The following is a 23,629-nucleotide window of genomic DNA, read 5'->3' as shown; positions in this document are numbered from 1 at the left end:
TCACATAGCTATTAAGTCTCTGAGGTCAGATTTGAACTCTAATGCCTTTGTCTCCAAATCTGGTGTTCTATCATGGAAGCATCTAGATTCTCTTGGCAAATGAATAATGTGCTGTAATAATAAGGACTATGAAACACTTTTGTCTCTAAAGGAGAGGCTAACTGAAAGTAGGATGGAAAGATGCAGAAAACAAACTTCCTCTACTTTCCAATTTTTTCCAAGGGCTATGCTTGATAAGCCCAAACATTTACCAGAAATTTGCTCAAGATACAGCCAGAGCTCTGGCTTTTCAAGCTCTCTTGTAGAGAAACTCTTTGAGGAATCCTTGTCTACAATGCTCCAGGTTATGAGGCAGAAAGAAAATGGATAATGACGCATGTGGGAACAGGAAGCCCTCTAGGTTTGGGAAACCAGAAAATCCTTCTTATGGCTCCTAAGGATGACCACACATAGACCCTGTGTCAATTTCTTCCCTTTGCTTATTTGGAAAAAGATTTTTTTTTACCACAAAATGAGCTTCAAACAATTTTTGCATCATACAGGGCTCTTTAAATAGAGTTTTAGTTATCTTAATCTAGGCCAGCAGTTCTTAAACTGAGATCCACAGTCGAGGTCAAAAGGTCACACAGAAAGTTAATGGAACAACTAGAATTTGGGACCCAGTTCTCAACATCCAGTCCAATACCTTTTCAACTGTACCACAAGCTGTCTCAAATGATAACTTTAAGCTCTGAAGTTCTTCAAGAGACCTGGAAATTTTGCTATTTAGGAATTAGGGTGTTAGAGGAAAAATAGCTACAAAAGAATTCATCTGAAGTCTTTTTTCTTTTAAGTAAGAAAATCTTATGAGATCAATAGTTTTTGCTGTATCGGACTTCTATGGCCCTATTTGTGAGCTCTGAAAAACAAAAAAAGTATTTTGACAATGAAGAATAAAATTATTTTTTCTTTACTGAACCTATAAAAAAAGAGACTCATTTTCTTTGCTGTATACAGGTCTGACTAAGTATTAAGGTTAGGTGTTAGGTTAAGAAAGACTCCAAAAATTTCTACCCAAAAGTTCTATTTCAGTTCTATCTGGGATGAGTTATCATAACCCAGAATTTGTTTTTACTTTGAGGTTTGTAGGTGCTCTGAAGGAGCTAAAGATATGGGTAGGTGAGAGGAGTGATCTGTGTCTGCTGGGAATAGTGTTTTGGCTTCTCCAAAGTATATAAGTCTGGTATATTTGATGTTGAATTACCAGTATCCTGTGCATTGGACACAATTTTGCCCACAACAGAACCCTCTTATGCATAAAAAAGTTGGAGGTGGGTTCCAGAATGAGCATGAAGGCAAGAGTATGTTTTGGATATTCATGAGACTATGGAAGTATTTCTTTCCTCTTTATCTCCTGAAAGACATGGGACTTCTAGTGCACTGAAAGGCCAACATGATTCAGCAATGAGGCATGGGCCATCTTAGTTTGAATCAGAAATAAAGAAGTGATAGTCCCATTTCACTCTGCTCTGGTCATACCACATTTAGAATCAATATTGAATTAAACAGCCTGCCATTAAATCAGGAGGCTTCCTATTTTGTTGAGAGGGAAGCTGGGAATGGAAGAATAAATTGTTCATTGTGTGTCCCAGTTTAGAGAGAACACAAATTAGTTTGAGATCATTCAGAGGAAAGCAGTCAAAATGGTGAGAGATCTTAAGTTGATGCCTTAAGATTCTGTGAAAGGAATTAGGGATGTTAAGCCTAGAAAACAGATGATTTAGGTAGGACAAAAGGATTATCTGGAAGAAGGGTTTATTGGATTTGTACCATTTGGTTCTAGAAGGCAGAACTAATAACAATGAACTGAAGCTGTACAGAGGCAACTTTAGGGTTGATATAAGGAAATGCTTCCTAAAAAGCAGAGATATCCAAGAGTATAAGTTGTCTCAGATAAGATGGGAATTCTTTCGATGAGGATCTCCTTCCTTCCTTCCTTCCTTCCTTCCTTCCTTCCTTCCTTCCTTCCTTCCTTCCTTCCTTCCTTCCTTCCTTCCTTCCTTCCTTCCTTCCTTCCTTCCTTCCTTCCTTCCTTCCCTCCTTTTCTCTCTTTCTCTCTCTCCTTTTATTTAAAGTTCTATCCCTTTTTTTCTACCTCTCCTCTCCTACCACTGAGATAGTAAGCAATCAGAAAAAAGGTCATACATGTGCAATTATGTAAAACATTTTTATATCATTTTGTATAAGATGATTGATAAAAGAAAGAAATGAAAGGAGGAAAGTGAAATATAGTATGGTTCAGTTTAAATTTAATCAATATCATTTCTTTTTCTAGAAGAAGTTAGTTTGTCTTATCATTAATCCTTTGAGGTTTTCTTAGATCATTGTGCTATTGAGAACACCTAAGTCATTCACAATTCTTCACCAGACAATATTATTGTTACTGTCTACAATGTTCTTCTGGTTCTATTCATTTCATTATGCATTAATTCACATAAGTCTTCCAAGTTTTTCTGAAATCATCCTATTTGTTATTTCTTATAGCACAACAATATTACATTACAATCATATACCACAGTTTATTTAGCCATTCCTCAGTTGATGGGCAGCCCTATGATTTAATGTGGATTTTTCAAGCAAAAGCTGGACAATCATTTGTCAGACATGTAGTGGAAGGAAATCTTTTTTAGGAATAGGGTGGGATGGATGGCTACTGAGGTCTCTTCTTTCTCTGAGATTCTATGATTCTTATCTTTCTTCTAAGTCACCACTTAATCAAAATTAGCACCCAAGCCCTACCCTAGCCTGTGATGTGTTACCCTCACCACACCTACAACAGCTTTGTTTTGGGAAATAATTTTGGACTCTCTCTGGATCACAGAAAAAAAACAACTTTCAGACACAAAGAAATGTCAGTTTTGGAAGAAACTTTTAATGATTGGACCTAGTCTACCTTTTTTTTTTTTTTTTACAGATAAGAAAACTGAGGTTCCTAGAAAGGAACAATTTGATCAAATGGTTAATTGTGGTACAGCTGGGACTAGAAGTCAACATGGCCTCCTTTAGTTATCATTCCATAGCTACAAAACTATAATGTAATACATATTTACATAAAGTTTTACAACTAAAAATTCTTATATTCCTTTCTTATGACAACCCTGTGAACAAAAAGGACACAATAGAGTTTGTTTCTTTATAATTATTCCTATAACTGTGACTGTGCAAGTATTAGTCTTGCTATTTGAACTCAGAACTGAACTCAGGTTGGAACTTTCATTCAAACTCAGAACTTTCCTAACTCCAAGAGTGGCATTCTTTTTCTATTATGTCCCATTGTGTTTATGGATTTTTTTTTAAACTTGGAATTCTTCTTATAACTTATTTTTAATATATAGTTTCTTTCTTCCTTTGGCAAGTTCTTGGGGTGCAATTTTTGAGGTATAATACTTGCAGATCTAGATGGAAACAAAGTAGAATAATTCCTGTCACATAATAGGTGCTTAATGAATATTAATTGATAAATTGAAGGAATACTTAAGACAGTGCAAATTTGAGTCATTTTAAAGAGAGACATGGACTGAGGGATACAAGGCTTTCAGCTGGGTAGAGCACTTATTAGCACCGGTTTAAAAAAGTGACTAAATAAAGACTGAAGTGGCACTTCTTATACAAGATTTTGACTTAATTGGCACTAATTACTTGTGTGACTATAGGTAAGTAATCTCTCTGAGCCTTAGGGCTGCATGATTCTAGGCAAAACTGAGGCCACATGCTTAAACTGAAGACTCAGGCATTAGGTCATTCTCTGGGACATTTTTTTTTGCTTGATCTTCAGAAGTGTTTCATGCCTGTTCCATGTGAAAGTAATTTTCTAAGTCAGAAAATGACAGATTGGGTTTCAGCTGATTCAGGAGCTTAGGCGTGGTCTTTCCTAGGATCCAAGTGAAGGATTTTCTGGTTCATCCAAATCTCAATGGTTTTTTATTCTCCTGTGAGTCACTGGATGCTTTCTCTCTCCATCTCTGGCTGAGAGCTCCTGACAGGCCAGAGCCCCAGCCTCATCCCTAAGCAAATTTAGGCCCTGGGAGTCTCTAATTGCACAAGTCCTAGGTTAGGGAAAAGCTGAGTCACATTCCTGTTCAATACAAGTTGGAACAACTGTTTCTAAGAAGAAAGTTCAGATATTTTGAATGTGCATGACTTTGCTAATAAGCAGAGCTTCAGAGAAATATGGCAAAGGCCTGTTCCAAGCCCCATAGCTACCTGAGTGAATAGCAATGCTCTAGGCACAGAAATCTCCCCAAATACATTCAAATACATGCCTTTCCTTGAGTTCTTTATTTGGGTGCACAGAGCAACTACATTCAAGAAATAGTGAAGACTAATTGGACAGGGGCCAAGGTCAAGGAAGGGGACAGTTTATGACAAAGATTAGAACTGATGGTGCCCAATTAACCACAGTCATTTCCAGGCTCTACATGGGCTTCCTGCTCCCCAGAGTTGAATTCTCAGCATTCACCACGAGTTCTGTTATCCTTTTTTTCCTCTTCTGCTTATATTGTATTTGCTTGGACCCAAACTCTTGAGAAGGGAAGTTTACTGGCAAAGTGGATAGAGTGCTGAAAGATTCAGTAAAGACTCAGGAAGACCTGAGTTCAAATTTAGCCTCAGATACATACTAGTAGTAAGACCATAGGCAAGTCACTTAACCCTGTTTGCCTCAGTTTCCTTATATGTAAAATGAGCTGGAGAAAGAAATGACAAGTTACTCTAGTACTATAGCCAATAAAGCCCCAAGTGGGATCATGAAGAGTCAAACACTACTGAATAACAACAACATTAAACTCTTAAAGATTCTGATTAATCATTGGGAAACATATTGTATGAGATGATGGGAAGCAGCATGGTGGAGCCAGTGAGCCTTGATTCAAATCTCCACTGTGCCATCTTGTGCTTCCTGTATGACTTCAATAAAATTACTTCATCTCTTTGAACCTCAATTTTCCTCATCTGCAAAATGGGGGAGGCAGACTTGTTGGCTTCAAAGATTGCTGGCAGCTCTAAATCCACACAGCTATGAATTATTCTTAGGGATATGAATACAGTGAATCTCCTTAGATCTCAATGGCTTCATCTATAAAAGGACAATCTCTAAAGGTCTTTCTGGCTCCCCAAGTCTATTATGGTAGTTAAAGCTGAATACAATATTTCTGTACTGATAATAAAATTACAGGATCCTTAATTTAGATCTGGGAAAAATCCTCAGAGGCCATCTCATTCAGTACCCTCATTTAAATAATGAGGAAACTGAGACCCAGAGAGTTGAAGTGATATCAAAAGCAAGGTTCTTTTATACTATACTATCTCAGGGTAAAAGTATGTTTTGTAAACAGGCTTATATTTTTACTTTGGTGAAATCTCTTATCAAAAGAAGAGTAAAGACAAAAGGCACCTCAAGAATCATCCATCAACTCCCTAATTTTACAGAGAAGCCAACTGAGAAGTCAAACGACTTGATAAAATCCAATTGCTATATATGCAAACAATAATGATGCTGCTAGGGTGCACTGAGCACTGAGCTTGGAGTCTTGAAGACTTTTCTTCATGAGTTCAAATCCAGCCTCAACACTTACTATGTGACCCTAGGCAAGTCACTTAATTCTGATTTCCTCAATTTCTTCATCTGTAAAATGTGCTGGAAAAGATAATGTACTTTATTGCACTTTAAGATTTTCAAAATCTTTCATAAGCATTATTTCAGGTGTGTTGATTTCTAGGTCAGCATTTTTTCCCCTCTGTTGTACTGCCTTCCTTGAAGGTATTTGCCAGTTTGTATTTCTCCCACCTTTTTTCTCTTATCTTTGTTATTTTCTATTTGTTCTTGTTGGAAAAAAATGATTATTTTCATGTGGGATACTTTAGGAAAGCCTAGAAGGACTTCTTCACCCAATATAGCTCCCATACTTAATTATGCCTCTATTGAAAAAGGTCATACTTTTCTATTGAGCTTCTAGCTTTGTGAAGGATTCAGGTGAAGTGGTGAGAGAGAAATGGGATGATACCCATCTAGTCAGTCAGATCAAACAAATCAGCTCCCTCAAGGAGACTGGTTGTGTGACACTGGGCAGATCACTTAACCTATCAGTGTTTGGGAAAACTCTCTAAGACTACGCTTTGCAGGAAAGGTGTACTTGCATTGATGGAAAGAGTTTCCTTTCATGAGTTCCTTATACCAATGGAATCATAGGTCCCTTACCTAACTTTACTAATTACTCCATGAAGTCTTAAATGACTAGTTGGTCTTTGGGGCTAAGGCACTGAAAGCCTCTTCTAAAATGGTATGAAGTAGAATACAGGACTAATGAGTTTGATGTCAGGAAAACTAGAAAGGTCTAGAGTCTTGATAAAAAGACTGACCTGAATGGAACATCAAAGCAGGACACCCCAATTAAAAGAGAAAAACTGTACTACTAAAAGGATGATGGAGATAAATCTTCCCTATTTTAATTCAACTTAATAAATATTTTTGAACATTTATTATATTCAATCTTCAACATTCACCAAAACCTCCTAAAGTAGGGCAGAATTTCAAAGAAAGCTGGCATTCATATTTGGAGGACCCTGATAGATCTGGCAATGTGGCTCCCCCCAACATGTAAGAACTACCACTCAGATAATTATTAAGATATGGAACACCAGAGTTTTAACAACTGGTTATTCCTATGTCCTTTTCTATTGGACTGCTTCAGGTACATCACCTTTACTATTCTTTCCCCAATAAAATCATCCAAGGCTTGGGACTCCATGCTACCAACATACCTGGCCACATTAGGTTGCCCTTCATAATCCCACTTAGGTGGCCTTTCTCAATTTCTTTAGGGGAGGTGACTCAAACTGGACAGTGCTCCAACAACTGCTTTATAGTGTTGGGGTCACCTTCACCTGGTTGGCACCTCTGGATATCTATAAGACAGAAAAGAAGTCTGGTACACAGGCATTGAACCAAAGCTCATAACCAAAACCTGCTTCCATAATGGAACCAACTGCTTTTTCCCACAAGTAAAGCCTTTTCCTGGTGGCTCCTTGAAGTTAATAATTTAAGGTACATTTCCTGAAGTCTACATGAGCAAACTCAGTATGGTTCAATTTTAGTCTTTGTTCAAAAAAATGACAAACTTGTAATTTGAACAAGGATTACAAACAACCAAGGGGGAAACATCTAGTTCTTGGACACTGCTATTTATAAAGCTCGAGTATTTTCTTTCTCTTTTTCTACTTTATAATAGTCAGACAAATTTAGCAGTTAAGTTTGAGTAAGGTGCTGGTGGATGTAGGGGAGGTTTTTGGAAGGTAAAGGCTTGATGAAGAAAATGAAGAAAAAGAAAGAAAAATAAGGGGAGGAAAAGGGGGGGAAGGAAAGAAGAGCTAGAGAAGTAAAGGGGAGGAGAAAGAAGAAAAGAAATGGGGAGGGAAGGAGAAACAAGGAAAGAGTAAATGAAGATAGGGAAGAATACATAAGGGACCTATTATGAAAAAAAAAACTTGTATATAAAATCTATTTGACAGTTCAAAGCTGGGACTGATCAACAGAGGTGATTGGTCATACAAGCAGGGTGGAACAGGGAACCTTGGAGATTACTGTTGCAAAGTGTTTTTTAATTTAGTTACCCAACCAGGCTTTCCCAATCCAACTTATTTCCAACAAACAGAAACAGTTCCTGCTCCCGTTTCTCTCTCCACAGAAGCAAATACTAACTAAGCAATCCTTTATTTTGTCAGAGGCTTCAGAGCTGCTGTTAATTTTGCAACCAATAATAACAAAGGGGCATTTTCAGGATGTTTAGCTTGACAGCTAGACAGACCAGAGACTAACCATAAATATGGTTAATAATTTCCATATTCCATTTAATTATTCCAATTAATATATTCCATAACTATGGAAAAATATGATCTTATTAAGTTTGAATATCTTTCTTATATTTTCTGTTATTATATTATATAATTTAAGGCTGTAGTTTTCAAGGTCTTTAATCAGTCCTATAATATAATAAACATATAATCAGAGATATTACATTATAAATAATAATATATGGTAAATAAACAGACCCTGTAATAAAAATTTATCATTTAAGTTCTATTATTTAAGCCCTCTTCTACTAGGTAATAATAAAATGATAAGTTCAAGGTTCTATGGTTTAAACACAAAGGTTTTTTATTCTCTTATTTTCCTTTTGTTGGCTAGAAAAACATTCTTTTTATCCCTTTTTACATAAATAATATATCCCTTTATCAAAAAATTTAAACAACAGTAATCAGTGAGGCACTTAAAGATATAAAATGGGCTAGCAATATATATATGTATATATTGTATATAAATACAATAAAACTATTTTTAAAAATTCTGAATTTAGAGGTTGTACAAAAAGCTGGTCTTTGTGCCATAGTTTGCTGACCCCTGAAAAGTACAGAGCTGTCTTTTAAAGTTATATAAGTATCTAAGTGTTCCTTTGTAAATCATTTGTTAATCCTCAACTCAAATTAATCTAATGCTTAATCTAATGCTATTCTTTGTCCCAGCCAAAGATTAAGTGTTCTTTTTGAACTCATGTAGAATCCTATCTTTTCCCTTCCAGAGACTTCTGGTCAATTAGGTATAAAGAGTCCTTGCAGCTAGTTCTCTCAGCAATTCACTAATGGAGCTTATTCAATCATTCTAGCAATCACCTTCCTTCATGCTCTTTTTGCTGTCATTATTCACAGGCTTCCTTAGAGTTCTCATTGCTTCCTTCCATGGGGCAAGGGAAAGAGAAATAGTGGAGTCATCTAGAGATGGAACCAATGTTCTGTTCCAGCACACTGTAAGTGCTTAATAAATACTTGTTGATATGACAACTAAAATATCTTTTCATCCAATGGTTACTTCCTGTGGTAGCTGTTTCCCAGATTGAACTTGAATCTGCCAAAAAGTAATATTTTGAGCAATAGCATGAGCTCACAAGCTGCCTTCACAAAGTATAATTATAAATCTGATAGTAAAATAGAACATTTAAAACAAGGTTTTTGAAAGGAGATTTAACTGATCTCTGTTTTTCTCAAGTTTCTCCACAGTGTTCCTCAGTGGAAGAAAATATTTTAGTTACTTAGCTATATATTTGCAGTGGAGGGGTGGACCTAAGATTTGAAAAGGGGATATTGGCCTTCATTGATTCAGTAAAACATGGATTCTACCAGGAGCTTTTCCAATACTTCACTTGTCTTTGTAAATTTAATAAAGGTAAACTGAAGTATGTACTCTCAGCAAAATCAATTTATTAACAGGGATGCACATAACTTAACAAAGGGGGTCAGACTGGTTTCCTCAAAAAACCCAGCAACCCCAATGAGGAGGGAACTGTTTTTATTGACACACAAGAAAGAAGGGATCTTGATAATTGTGGAACATCATGATTGGCCATACTAAGAAAGGTGGACTGAAATTCAGAAGAGGTTAATCACACTCCTCTTTGACAATTAAGGAATGTTAACTATTTTATGGGACTTATCTGCCACTTGTTTGCTCAGGGATCAAAACTACAAGACTTGCTATCTTCTTGGAAGAGCTAAAATCTCCCTTAAATTCACAAGGACAAACAACATATTTTTGGGGGATGATGCCAAGTTAACTTGGGGTGGGGACTTAAAAATAACAATCAGATATCCTTGTAGTATTCCTCGGGCTACTTGTAAGAGAGAGACAAACTTATCTTTTAATTATACATTTAAACTAACTTAAGAGGAAAGTGGAATTCTCGAGTTTAACTCATATGGCAATGTGGTTTTGGGAAGGTACAGACTCAATTATAAAATTAATACATCACAAAATCAATTACATTGTAGAATCAATATAAGTAGAAACACAAGATTATATCAATTTTGATTTTTTCACACTCTAGGAAAGATACCTGGGCTTTTTATTTCTCCATTCATTATTGGTAATATGAGACTTAAGCTAACATTACCTTTCTTCCCACCCTTCTTTACCTACTACAGGTGATGACCCAAGGTTAATATCTGTAGGCCTTTCAGAGATTCACTGAGAAAGACACCCAGTTGAGGATTATTTTTAGACTCATCATTTAGTATATATTTTTTTGACGGATCCGTAGTGCCTTCCCATGATAGATGTTATATAACAAGTTCTTTAAGGAAACACCAAATTCCTATTCCCCAAGTACATCAAGGCCTACAAAAACTTCCTGTTGCTCAAGAAGTCTCTTGGCTTACAGTGCCAAGGGCACATCCATCAAAAATGTCTCCAAAAATAGAGGATGCTCTCTTCAGTGACATTACACCATGATCACTGCCAACAATGGTAAAGGAGGGAAAAATGGACAAAGCCCTCAAATAATCCAAAAATTTCTTGCCTTTACTCCCAACTTCCCTTGCTTGAATATTTATCATTTTTGCTAATAAATAAAAAGAACTGATTGGTTTGGGAGTCTGGGGACCATGGTTCAAATTTCAGTTCTCTTCCCTGCTAGTTGTGTGACTGCAGATGAGGCACTCTGGGTCTCAGTTTCCTCATCTGTAAAATGAAGGAATTGAATTAGATGACTAAGCTCTAAATTGAGGTTTTTTTTCTATCTCTAAATCAGTGTTCCTCTGTTCTGCTACATGTGCCTTGTTTCTTACTATATACACTCATCTCCTAACCTTCCCTCATACAGTATAATTTGAAGAACTGATTGTGATTTTAATGTGGTGTTTTATAGGTCTCTGGCTGGTATGTCCAGAGATATGCCCAAAAATCCGTTCTCTTCCGTAAAACACTAGACATTGTTTGTCCTTTGCTGCGACAGTGAATGGAAGTGTTTTTCTTCTCATATCTGTGATTTCAAAATGCATCCTTTGAAAATCTTGAATGGTAAGTACCATGGTGAGGGTTACTATGTGAGTGAGCACCCTAAAGGCAAATTATTGGTTTAAGCCAAGTTGGTTCAAGAAGACAGTCAGGCACTGTGAAAATGATGTTGCTGCTAGCCTTAACGACAAGTATTATAAAGCATTTTACATTTGCAAAGGGCTGTATCATCATTAGCTCATTTGATTTTCATAATTACCCTGACAGCCTATTGTCAGTATATTGATGAGAAAATAATGGCCAAGAAAGGTTAAGTGGTTTGCCCTAGAATGGATGGCTAAAAAGGATGCAAGAGCTTCCCCTTCTGAGGTTACTCTCCATCTATTCTGAATGTAACTGTTATATACCTAATTATTTACATACTCTCTCCCCAAATCAAATGTAAGATCCTTGAGGGAAAGGATTATTTTTGCCTTTCTTAATATCCCCAGTGCTTAAACATGGTACTTGGCACATATTAAGTGCTTAACAAATCCTTGTTCATTGATTGATTAATAGTAGATCCAAGATTCAAGTCCAGATCTCCAGAATCTTAGGTCCAGTGCTTTCCCCCCAACACTAGGCCCAGATCACTAATAGATTTCAAACAATTTGTAGAATATAAATTCAAAGAAGGGGGAGGGATTGAGAGAAGAAGGAGAAGGGACCAGAGGAGAAGAAGAAAGAATATTTACTGAGAACTTTTTGTACCAACACCAATTTAAATAAAGGGCATGATAAATCTTGTTTTTCTTTAATAACATAAAGTTGTGGCGAAAATATTTTAGGTGATATTTGAAGAATACTTTCCCCTAGCATATACTGATGACATAGAGTAATACAGAATAATAAAAATGTTTCTGGGCAAATTCAGTCAACTTCTGCTTTAGATTATAAATCTTAAGCCATTCTGATTATGAGATCATAATACCTTCTCTTCCTTACATATGGCCCAAAAAGCATCTGCTTTTTTTATGGTTATTTTGTACAGGTTTGTTACTTAATTGGTATAGGCATTAAATATATATGCATATGTATTTAATTGGTATTGGTATAAATATTAAATATATTTAATTGGCATGTTTAAATTGGTTTTCCAGTGGGGAAGATTCCTTTGTCAATGCATATCAACACCTACTCTGCAATTTACAGTATTAGAGAGTTGCCTATGACCCAAGGATATAGTGTATGTATATATGTATATAGTGTATGTACATGCATGTATATACACATATATGCATATGTATATACATGTATGTATGTGTGTGTATATATAATGTATGTGTGTGTATATATAGGTATGTGTATGTATATATAGGTATGTGTGTATCTATCTATATTTACATTAGAGACATAACTTAAACCCATATCTTCCTGATGCTAAAGCTGGCTTTCTATCCATTAGGCAACATGGTCTCCCTTTAAGTTTATAACACTGAAGGAACGCACAGAAGCAAACTGAACCATGTGTATGAGAGAACCAAAATTTTGGAATTCTGTTGTGCCTCAGGGAAAACTGTTTTATCTTGCTCTGTGTCTTAGTTTCTCCATGTGGAAAAAAAGAGAAAAGAGACCTACCTTATGAGCATGCTCCTGGATATAACATGAGGAATAATGAAGGTTAATGAAAAAAATAGATTTATGAATGTCAGAAAATGATTACCTCCTAGTTCGTTGCTGGAAAATGGATTGTTTCTCTGACACATATTGTTTATTATAGGGTGACACAGTCTAAGGGATGGTCACTCAATGATTAATTGTCCTCTCCCTGGCTCTGGGCAGCTGCTTAACCTTATGGAGTCTGTGCAAAATAGAGGGGGCCAGGTGACAGGAATGGAAAGCCCTCCTGGAGGGTTACCTTCACAAACTGCACATCACTGAGGATGTGGACTGAGTAGTCAGGCGTGTAGAGGTTGTTGCTGCTGTACAGCTGGGTGGTGCTGCCCCCATAGTCACTGCGCTCTCGGTTTGGAGACTCAGAGCGGTTCAACCCACTGCAGCGAGAAGGGGATCGGTTTACTGCAGATGTTGACAAAGGAGGAGAAGGAAGAAGAGGAAGAGGAGAGGGTGAAGGAATAAGGGGGAGAAAAGATGGAGGTGGGATAAGGTGGAGGGAAAGGGGTGGAAAACGGAAAAGAGACAAAGAGAGGCATTTACTGAGCACCTCTGGACTTTTAAGCAATGGTCACACTGGGTAGTGCTAATATGCCCCTTGTACTTTCCACTTTCTTGGGGAAAGTGTCATTTTATTTATACAAGGAGTCAATAGCCTTAGAGAGGAGTCCATAGCACAAACAACTCAATGGATAAATATTCTTTTCTTTCGTTCATGCTCCTTCCCTTTATAGCTTCTATAGAGAACTAATCAAGCCATTTTGTGAGGAAGAATGCTAAACTATCCACAGGACTACAACCATAGCTTATTAGTTGCAAAAAAAAGACCAGAATAAGATGAGAGACAGTGCTGGGAGCCCCACCTCCTTATAGCCCGGCTTCTTAAACTGTGGGTCCCATATAGGGTCTCATCTGAATGTGAGGGTCCTGAAATTGCGATTTATTATCAGTAAATGTTTGATGTGCATACCAATTGTACACACATATATACGGAGTCATGTAAAAGTTTCTCCGGCATAAAAGGGTTGCAAGTGAAAAAAAGTTTAAGAAGTTTTGCCTTATGGGAACAAGTATATTAATTTTCAACTGAACTGAATCTTATATCAGGTGTGGCATTTAGGTTCTCCCAGACCCATCATTGCCAATGTACAGAATTGTCAACTTCTCAGTGACTGACTGCTAATTATGGTTACACATAGGCCTCCTGTTCTAATCCCCTGATTTTACCAACTCCTGATTTTCCCAAAGAAGATCTTTATAATCTTAAAATCTTTGTATGCAAAGATAAACTTGTTGGCTAATTAGCTAAGAGCTAATTTTGTTGAGTGGTCAGCTGAGGCTAATTTACCTACCCATTGCTCACTAAAAAATAAAAAATAAAATAAAAAAATAAAAAACTTCCAAGTTGGATTAAATCCCCCTGCTAAAGAACAGGAATTGGTGCTACAAATCAATGAGAAACATCTCTCCCAGATGTCATGTGTATTTAAAATTAGAGAAGGATCATTCTATCGAGCACCAGGAAGTTACTAGGTTAAGGACTGGAACTGTAATCTCACTAGTACAGGGAACTCCTTGGTTTAGATATCTCATCCACAAATATTATCTATACAACTTCTAAGACAAAGACCTTAAGTGATATCCCCAGATGTAAAAGGCTAGAACTGAGCAGATGCAAGGTAACCTGGCACTTGAGGCTAATTACCCATTGAACAATTCTCTATAACCACAAGTTTGGATGATGACCCTACTTAACTATTCTGTGCTGGCTCCATCAGTGGGTGTGGACAAAGAAGGGGAAGTGAGATCAGTGTGTGGAGTAGGAGAAGGAGATAGATTGATTCTCTTGGCGATGGAGAGAGAAAAAGAAAGTGTGGAGATTGCTAGATCTAATCCCCTGACCGCAACCGCAAAAGACTAAGAATAAAGACTTTTGCTTATCCTGACTCCTGCTGATTCTAAGAGATCCAGGGTCACAACATTTGGCCCACACCCAGGATCATATTAGTCAATATGTGTCAGTGGTAGTACTTGAACTCAGTTTTTGGCTCCAACACAAGCTCTCTGCTCATTAGCCACACTACCTCTCTTGCTGGGAAACTTCAAGGAAAAAGGGGCAGCTAAGTGGCACAGTGAATAGAGCAAATGACTTGGAATCTGGGTGACTTGTATTCCAGTCTTGCTTCAAACACTGTGAGACCCTAAGTTACTTAACCCTGATTGATTCCCCCAAACCCCAAAGCAAACAAAAAGATAAAGAAAAAGGAAATATAGTGAGTTAATTTCCAAACTTCCCTGATCTAAGTATTCGTTGTATTTATCGTCATAAAGTCACCCAGAAGGTGAAAATGATTATAAGAGCTAGCATTTATGTAGCAATTTAAGTTTTGCAAAATACAAATATCTCCTTAGTTCTTATTGTACCATCCTGTGAGATATGTTGATACTATTATTATTTTGATTTCATAAACCTGAGACGACAGGGGTTTTGCCTGGGGTCATTCAGGTAGTAATGTATCACAGGCTCTATCCATTGCCACCAAGTGGCCTGACTTCTGTAGGTGGTCTTTAGATTTCCTCAATTATGAACTTTAACAAATACTCCCCTGAAGCCTCACAAGGATATGATCCTGATTTCTCTAAGGCTAGGCTAGCAGAGCATGAGCTCTAATGTGCCTGCTTAAGGATCTGCTGTCCAAGGCTCAGCCCATCTGACTTAGAAAATCTTGTCACCAGAAAGTTGACCACAATCAATCTAATTTTTAGCTATAACTACTTAGTCTGACTGTTTACTGTGGCATAAAGGGGTCACAATATGCCTCAATGTGGTCCTCATGAAAATAATGAAGCATAAATGCAACCCACACAAGATAAAAGGCAAATTCCCTATGTTCATCTGAAGGCTATTCTTGAGCTCTCCCCAGAAGACTGACAAGGAGGAGCATTTCTAATGTGGACTAAGGGAAACCATCAGAAATTTGGGGATTCTGGTTCTAGTTCTGTCAATGAGTTATCTTGGGAAATTGAATTCCTGTATCCCAACTTATCAAACTATGAGCTAGGGTGGTCATCATCCAATTACAATATGGATTGAATGGAGCACCTATCATGTATAGGAAGTTAGCCCCTTGAAGAAAACAACTTGATTCCATCTAGCAAAATACACACTGGAAATAATAATAATGTGTAGCCTTACAAGTACTTATTGAGATACATATCATTTATAAAGCTGTTAACCCTAAGGGCTTGGACCCAAGTAGAAACCAGTAGATCACATCCTCTTAATAGCCTTGGGGATGAAGGGTAAATATCTTGGGGGAAAACTGGGTCCCTGTTCCTAAGAGAGCTTTAGGGACTGAATAATTCAAAAGATCTAAAATTTCCCTGCAAAGAGACTTAGAAATTTTCAAAAAGGACTGCCCCTGGTGATCAAGAAGCTCTATCATTGGCCTTTGTTGCTTTTATTTAATTATGTCCAACTCTTTGTGATTTTTTTATGGGGTTTTCTTGTCAAAGATACTGGAGTGGCTTGCTATTTTCTTTTCCAGTTACTTTGACAGAAGAGGAAACTGAGGCAGACAAGGTTAAGCAAATGCCCAGAGTCACACAGCTAGCAAATATCTGAGGCCATATTTGAATTCAGGAAGATGAATTGTCCTGACTCCAGTCCAGGGGATCTATCCATTGAACCACCTACCCGTGCCATCACTGGCCCAGGAACTTGGATGAAGGTCAGTACCGTAGATATTTTTTAGACCTTAATGGTCTTTTCTCTCTCATTGGATGAAGGTAAGCTAGATATTTCTTAGTTTCCCTTCCCTATCTCCCTCTTCCTCATCTTGTTTTCCTTCAAGTCTCAGTTCAAACACCACTTTAATGCATAAAAGCTTTTTTTTTTTTTTAATGTTTTTAAGGCCTTCCCCTTCAAGACTACTTGTCAGCTGCCTTGTACATACCTCTAAATAAGCAGAGGCAGCATGGTTTGGTGAAGAGGGCTGGCATTGAAGCCAGAGAAACTTGGATTCTAATTCTGTCTCTGAACAAGTACTAATTATGAAAGTGACATCCTCTCAATAGCTCAAACTTACTCTAAGACTACTAAATTTTAGAGAAGGTGCTAATTATTCTTAGTAAAGGGAGTTCTTCATCTAGGAGCACCTTACACTAGTAAAACCATTTTTGTCCTTGTAACTTTCATAATGTCTAGAACATAATAGGTACTTATATATATGTGTATATCTGTGTGTATATTCTTATTTGATATCACAACTGCTCTCTGAGGTAGGGCTATCATTACCCCCATTTTATTGATGAGGAAATTGAATCTGAGAGAATGTCTTGTCCAAGGTTATGCAGCTAGTAAAGGTTTGAGGCAGCATCCAAACTCATTTTCCTGACTTTACATAGCTGTCTAATAAATGGAAGACTCATCACTTGCCTGGAAGATGGGTCATAAATTGTTCAGCCACAATACTTCTTAACCCCTTAATGAATTCTTGTGGATCCGCTAATGAAATCATAGCCCTCAGAAGGTCTAGATACAGGTAATTCTTCTTACTTGCCTAAAAGTAATAATTATAAGGACTTGAGGGGGCAGCTCATTGGTTCATAAGAAACAATTTAAATTTAAATTCAAATTTAATTAGATTTCGATTCAGATTTAGAGCTTGAAAAGGCCTTTAAGTGATCCTAAACCCAAGATCATTTAGGTAGGAAATAGTTTTGAATCCAGGTCTTCTAACCCTAAATCAGCATAATCCACTGTCCCATGCTGCCTCTCTCTAATAAGACAGATTAATTAGACTAAGATGTTTGAAGGTATTCTCAAGGACTGCACAAAAACAACAATTCCCATTAATGACAGAAACGTTCAGCAGAAAAACATTTACTTCATATCCTATTAGGGTGCCCTTGAAAAAAAATCTGATTTGAGTTTTGGCAGCTCTGACAGTAGCTGTTCCCCAGTTATGACTGGTTCAGCAGGGGCCCAGGCTGATGTCTCTACCTAATCCAGTCTTATGTAATTGTGGAAAGTAGGGCAGTCTGTTCCCTCTGGCTCTACAACACCAGTTCTCAGTTTAAGGGTCCTAATCCCAACTGAGATAGACACAGCCAATGGGGAAGGAGGGTGTGTTAGGGGCAGTGCCTTTAGAAACAACTCAATATGTTTGATAACCTCTGACTTTCCCTACCTTAATGTGTGAATCACCCAACCGTAAGTCAGGAAGGGCATTATGCCAGGTATTGCTCCTTGGTTCACAATAAGCGAGATAGTATTTCCTTTTTCTGTAAAGGGAGGAGGTTGAACTAGCTAATTTCCCATAATCCTAACTGGATCTCCTTCCACTTGTTTCTGTGGCAACTACTGGGTCTGTGGCAACTACTCTCTTTACTCCCTGTAAACAAGGAGAAATGGTCACTCCATTTCCTACCACCTCCCCTTACTGCTCTGTGACTCTTGGAGCTAGGATCAGCACATTGTGAAACCAAAGATCAGGGTGATGTAACAACCTAAGTCATATGTGGTAAGGAAAAAAAAAAAAAGTGGTGGTGGATGGGCAGCAGCACCCACCTCCAAAATTACAAAACAAAATTCAACAGACTATTGACTTGTCAGCAATATTGTATAGGGTACTCTTGGTTAGTTGTGCTTTGGACTATACCAGAAATTCTTAATTCTTAGAAATTACATTTCTGTATGATTGATTTCCATCGAAATACTATGAATTTTATGCCTAAAAATATGATTCTGAGAAAGGGTTTATAGGTTTGGTCAGACTTCCAAAACAATCCAAAATCCAAAATATGACTAAGTATCTTTAGTTAAGTATTAGTGATTTTTGAATTCCCTTCCACCTCTCGGATTCTGTAAGCATGAAGCCGGATATGGACTGATCAAATCTCTGAGACCAGTATGCCATTTTTCCTTTTTTTTTTTTTTTTTTTTTTTTTTTTTTTTTTTTTTAATAAAGGCATAATTGATATCAACTTTTCTCTTGAGGGGAAATTATTTTTGGAAAAAAATGCTCCTTCTGATATAACAGAGCCCTAGCTAATTTAAATTCTGTATAAAAGTCTATTTTGTTTCTCTAGTCTGATATTCCTCTCAAGATAAAACATTATTGACTCTGCATTTTAAATAAGTGTGCATATATTTAGGGACTTCTAAGCAAGAGACATGGAAATGATTTTAATAAAAAGCAGAAATTAGTAACAGACCGATGTCACGAGCATGAAAAACACTTTAGAGTTTAGTTCCCTTTGGTATTTCTTAAGAACACAGGGCACAGACTCAGGAAATTTAGCATGGAGAGAGAGCCCAGTACATCCCAAGGAGGATGGAACAAAGGTTTCCATAAAAGGATGTCCAAGTCTGGGAATTCTCTTTATCATATAAGTAGCTATGATTAAATTGATAAACATGACCTTCTCTCTACCACCTTAATGCTGGAAGGAAACTATAGAGAACTTGTTATATAAAATGGGAAAGGTAATGCTATTTAAGTTGACTCTGACTAAAAGGAGGGTGGGATTAAAAATCAGGGTATGGGAATGGATGAGAATCATCAATGTTTCAGAAAGCCTCCATGCTACAGTAACAGGCAGGAATTAGGCTCAGTTATAGCCCCTGTGTCTACAACCTAGAGATGAGTAAAAATGAGGAAGTGATGGTTCTCGGTCCTGGATAAAAAAATCAGTGAGTTCCAAAGCTTGGGTGGTACAGAGGTGGTACTTTCCCTTAGTATTCAGGGATGCGAATATGAAGCATAAGTCTGGCATCATATCCATTTGTTATACTTGCTGGATATTCAGCAGTGATCTATTAGTGACCACAATTGCTGATAGTAATTGTAGAAGGGATTCTTGGGACAGGAAAAAATGGGACTAGATGGTCTTTGAGTTTTCTTCTAACTGAAGCAGAGTCAGAGTCAGAGAGATAAAAAATTAGAAACAGATGGAGAAAGAGAACAAGAAATGGGGAGGGGTGGAGAGAGATAGACAAAAAGAAAGACAGACACACAGAGAGACAAAGAAACTGAGAGGAAGAGGGAGAAGGAAAGAGAAAGGGAAACAGAGAAGGAGAGATAGAATTGAGTTTGGCTATTCTCATTGAGCTATGACTTCTCTGCCAAATTGATTGGGATGTATTTAGCTACATGATTCTGAAATAGTAAAAGTTAGAATTTTAGGACCCGTCATTTGGTGGCACATAAAATATGCAAAACTGGAAAAAGAATCTGCCAAAACATTCTAGTAAAGCAACTTCTGGCCACAATCTAAATTCTGCAACTTAATTCCAGTTATGATCCCAGATAAACTTGCTCACATACAATGCTCACTCTAGCAGAACTGATGAGAACAGGAATATTTCCATTGACCATATTTCACAAAACAAAACAAAGCAAACTACATTTGTTTTTGGCTGACTAAGTACACTCAGAGAAAGTGCTAATTAATAACATTGTTTATCTGAGGATTTTAGAGCAGTGATTTCAGTTTTGGGAAAACAGATCTAGTTCTGAAATCTGTTAACTTACTCATAGTTACATGGCTATCATCAGTCAGAGACAAGACTTGAACCCAATTATAAAAAAGAAACTTAAAATACAATTGTCTGCTCTTCCTGAAAGTTTTGTGTTTTGTTTTCATAAGGCTTTGTACCAGTAAAGAACTAGCATTTGTCACAGATAAATATTCTGCAGGATGTGGGTGAGGGAGAAGGATAAATGGCTAGGAGGGACAATGAGAATGCATGGTTTTAATGATTTTCCAAAAATATTTCCAATTTTTTACACCACTCCATAATATTTTCTTTTTCACTGAAACTGAGGGTCCTATTAGAAACAATCATTATGAACAACATGGACAGGGTCTAACATTCTATGATATAACAGTCTATGATATAGCCATAAACATCCCCATTTCACATACTGGATCCACTTCTTTCTGACATCAACTCAGGCTGCCACTTAGCATTTCCAAAAAGTGGAAAATATGGTTGAGATATCTGGATTCTTCTATTATATGAGAGCAGGAGACTCATATAGGAGGGGAGTTCATTAAAAAAAAAAAAAGAAAAAACAGTATACATACATCTCACTCCCACTTTGAAAAGGGAAATAGAAAATGAAAATATAAATGCAAAGAGGGAGCCCAAATGGGTACTAAGACTTCCTTTTATATAATCTATTACTGGCTTTAGGTAGAAATATAGTAAAAGTGGTGATCAATTAATAGTTGCAGTAGAGGGCAGCTATTTTAGATACTCATTGGAGATGGTTAGCTAAAATGAGGCAACAGGAAGGAAGGCTGGAAGGAAGAAAAAAAAATAACATGCTCATATTTCTTCCTGGTTTTTTTTTTTTTTTTTCTGTTCTCATCATTCCTTTCTTCTATCTCATGCAGAGTGGAGGAGAACAACTCATTCTGCTCCAATTGGGTATCTCTCATTTCTTTTTATGACTAAATATCTATGGTCCAAGCTAAGGATGAAGAATGGGATTGAAAAAATTGAGAAGGGCCCTCTCAGACATGCAGCAACCAAGCATTAATGGAAAGCTGTGCGCAAATAGGAACCTGCCCTTCCCTGCCCTTGGGTGACTGTAAAGCTTACACAGTAAAATGTTGATTAAACAATGTCTGAAACATGTTTGTTAATTCAATTTTCTGGTTAACTGTTAAGCAGACAATCCTTTCCCTTTCAAATCTTATTGATAAAAATTCTAAATCTTTTGAGTTCACTTTTCTAATTGCAAAAAGTATAATACACAGTGACCTCCTCTAAAGTCTGAGGATCTTTCAGGAGACCCACAGTATCATTCTGGGTATTATTTATAATCACAGGCCTTCTAGAGACAGAGAAGATTTAGAGGTTGGGCTGAATATTAAGTAATCCCTGGGCATACTCTGGAATCTGGAAGTTTGTTTTTCATTTGCTTTTTCCCCTGCCTTCCCCTCCCCCCCCAATCTAGTTCATAAAGATTTCTGATGAATTAGACTCCGATTAATCAAGGTTTTACTAAACTATGTACTTGTCTCAGGCTTTATCTTATTTGCAAAATGACAATAAGCACAGTAATATTTAATTATTTTATGAGACATGGAATTAATTGGAAAATTGCTTAGGTTTTTTCTTCTTTCCTTTTTGGTCTGAACTTGTGATTTTATTGATTCAGGGAACTGCTAAGCTTTATCCGTCACTGTGGATCAGAAACTCACCTGTGACAATCAGAAGCTTCATTCTAAGCATAAATTATGGCAAGAAATGTTCTGTAAATATAGAGGGTTACCTGAGAGGCTGAACAATTTATCCACAGTTACATAACTACTATGTCTTGGACATGGCTTTGCCTGCTTCCATAGTCATTATGCCATGTTATCTGGAATAGCTTCTCTTGGACATTACATGTGTAAATACACACAGCTATATTCCATGGAGTTTAAGTTTTTGAATGACATTATACTAGTAAATCCTAGGCTACATATGTAATTTATTATGCTTTTACATGTGTGAGTAGGTGGCATTTTGTGATGTGGCTATGAATATTCTCAATCCAGAGACTAGACCCATTTCCTATCCTGGTGTAAAAGTACAGACCAGCTCTTCATGCAGGGTAGGGCAGGGTAACCAGCGCCTTCCAGTCCCCTAAGTTCCACAGCGTCCCCTGAGACAGCCATGCACGATTACCTGGGGAGCCTGCCAAGGATTCCCCTCTGCTGAAGGCGAAGGTACGGGACACTGAGACAGGCACTAGAGAGGCAGTGGTCAAAGAAATGTGAGGAGGAGAAAGGAAAGATAAACACAAGGAGAAAAACAAAGGAAGAGGAAAAAATGTAAGAGTCTGTTCCTGGAACTTCACAGCATTACATTACTCTGTCTGAAGTAAACCTATTTCTGGTTCTAACTGAAGGTGAGTTATTGGTGGATTAAGACTATAATAGGTTGCAAGGGTCATGGAAGCTGCTCTATCAGGCTCTTATCTTAACCAATCATTCTTGTGAATTTGGTGCCAAATTCAGTTGTTTCTAAGTTTCTGAAGGGCTAAACATACCCAATGCCCCCTTCTAAATTGTGACCCTTTAGAGGCAGAGCCCTAGTCCTAGTTATAACTGGTAGCCATGTTTTTGCAAATAGTAACTTGTGTGGGAAATATATTAAGTACTTGTACCCTTTTTTTTTTTTTTTTGCTGAGGCAATTGGGGTTAAGTGACTTGTCCAGGGTCACACAGCTAGGAAGTATTAAGTGTCTGAGGTCACATTTGAACTCAGGTCCTCCAGATTTCAGGGCTGGTGCTCTACCACTGTGCTGCCCAGCTGTGCTCCCACTCCTTGTATTTCAATAAGTATCTCCCTCTCTATAGACGACAATGATATTTAATGAAGAATAAAGGTTGGGGTGGGAGATCAATTCCCTTGCAGTTTTAATTCCATATATCTACTTCTCAGAAGGCATAAGCTGCACTATTTGTCCTTCTCCCACTCTTGTTTTTCCTTTTTGCTTCTCCTTTCTTTCCCACAAAATTAAAAGAGGAACTTAACTTGAAGCCTTTCCAGGAATAGACCAGACATTATCTACAGGTACATTGAAACTGACTATGCCAGAGCAAATAATCAGAGGGAAGTTAATCTTGATATTCCTCATTTCCACACCTGCAGCATGATTAAGGTTCCTTCAGGGGAGAAGGGATGGAATCGATATCAGAATGACTGACATCTGAGATACTAAATAATATCTGATGGGGAAGCCAACTTCAAAGCAGCCTTCAGACTTCCAAGATCTCTCTCAGCTCTAATCTATAAACCTATGGTTTTATTAAGCTCATCATTGTACCATAAGCTAGCTTTCCATAGGAAGAGGCGCCTTTTAGAAACTCTCATACCCTGCTATTATCAAGAAAAGTGAGGTTCTTTTTGTGTAACTTCAAACAAGATTTTTGTATGATAGCCATGGGGAAAATTCTCTTGCCACTTTGTCATATTTATTCCTTATCCTTAATGGCTGATATAATTTCAGTCTAGCTATGAATCATAATATAGGAAATCAGGCAAATCAAGGGCTTATTCCCAGTTCAATCTGCACCATTCAATCAAAAGTTCTCTTATTTGGTTCACAGCTTGACTTGTGAAGGCAGATGGCTTTATTGGCTGAGCTTCCC

At 37.3% G+C, this 23,629-nt stretch overlaps 1 protein-coding gene across 1 annotated transcript in view; it reads right to left on the bottom strand.

Annotated features, from left to right (window-relative positions):
* CNNM1 (cyclin and CBS domain divalent metal cation transport mediator 1) overlaps positions 1-23,629 on the bottom strand; it is a 71,685-nt gene that overhangs the window by 5,773 nt on the left and 42,283 nt on the right. Inside the window, exons 7-8 of the mRNA XM_074296036.1 lie at positions 22,161-22,223; positions 12,717-12,877 (exon numbers count right to left, since the gene is read on the bottom strand). Coding sequence (XP_074152137.1) covers positions 12,717-12,877; positions 22,161-22,223 — 224 coding nt within the window. The remainder of the gene's footprint in view (positions 1-12,716; positions 12,878-22,160; positions 22,224-23,629) is intronic.

This window comes from Sminthopsis crassicaudata, chromosome 2 (genome assembly GCF_048593235.1).
Source record: "Sminthopsis crassicaudata isolate SCR6 chromosome 2, ASM4859323v1, whole genome shotgun sequence".
NCBI classification, from domain to species: domain Eukaryota; kingdom Metazoa; phylum Chordata; class Mammalia; order Dasyuromorphia; family Dasyuridae; genus Sminthopsis; species Sminthopsis crassicaudata.
This window is presented reverse-complemented; position numbering and strand designations above follow the sequence as displayed.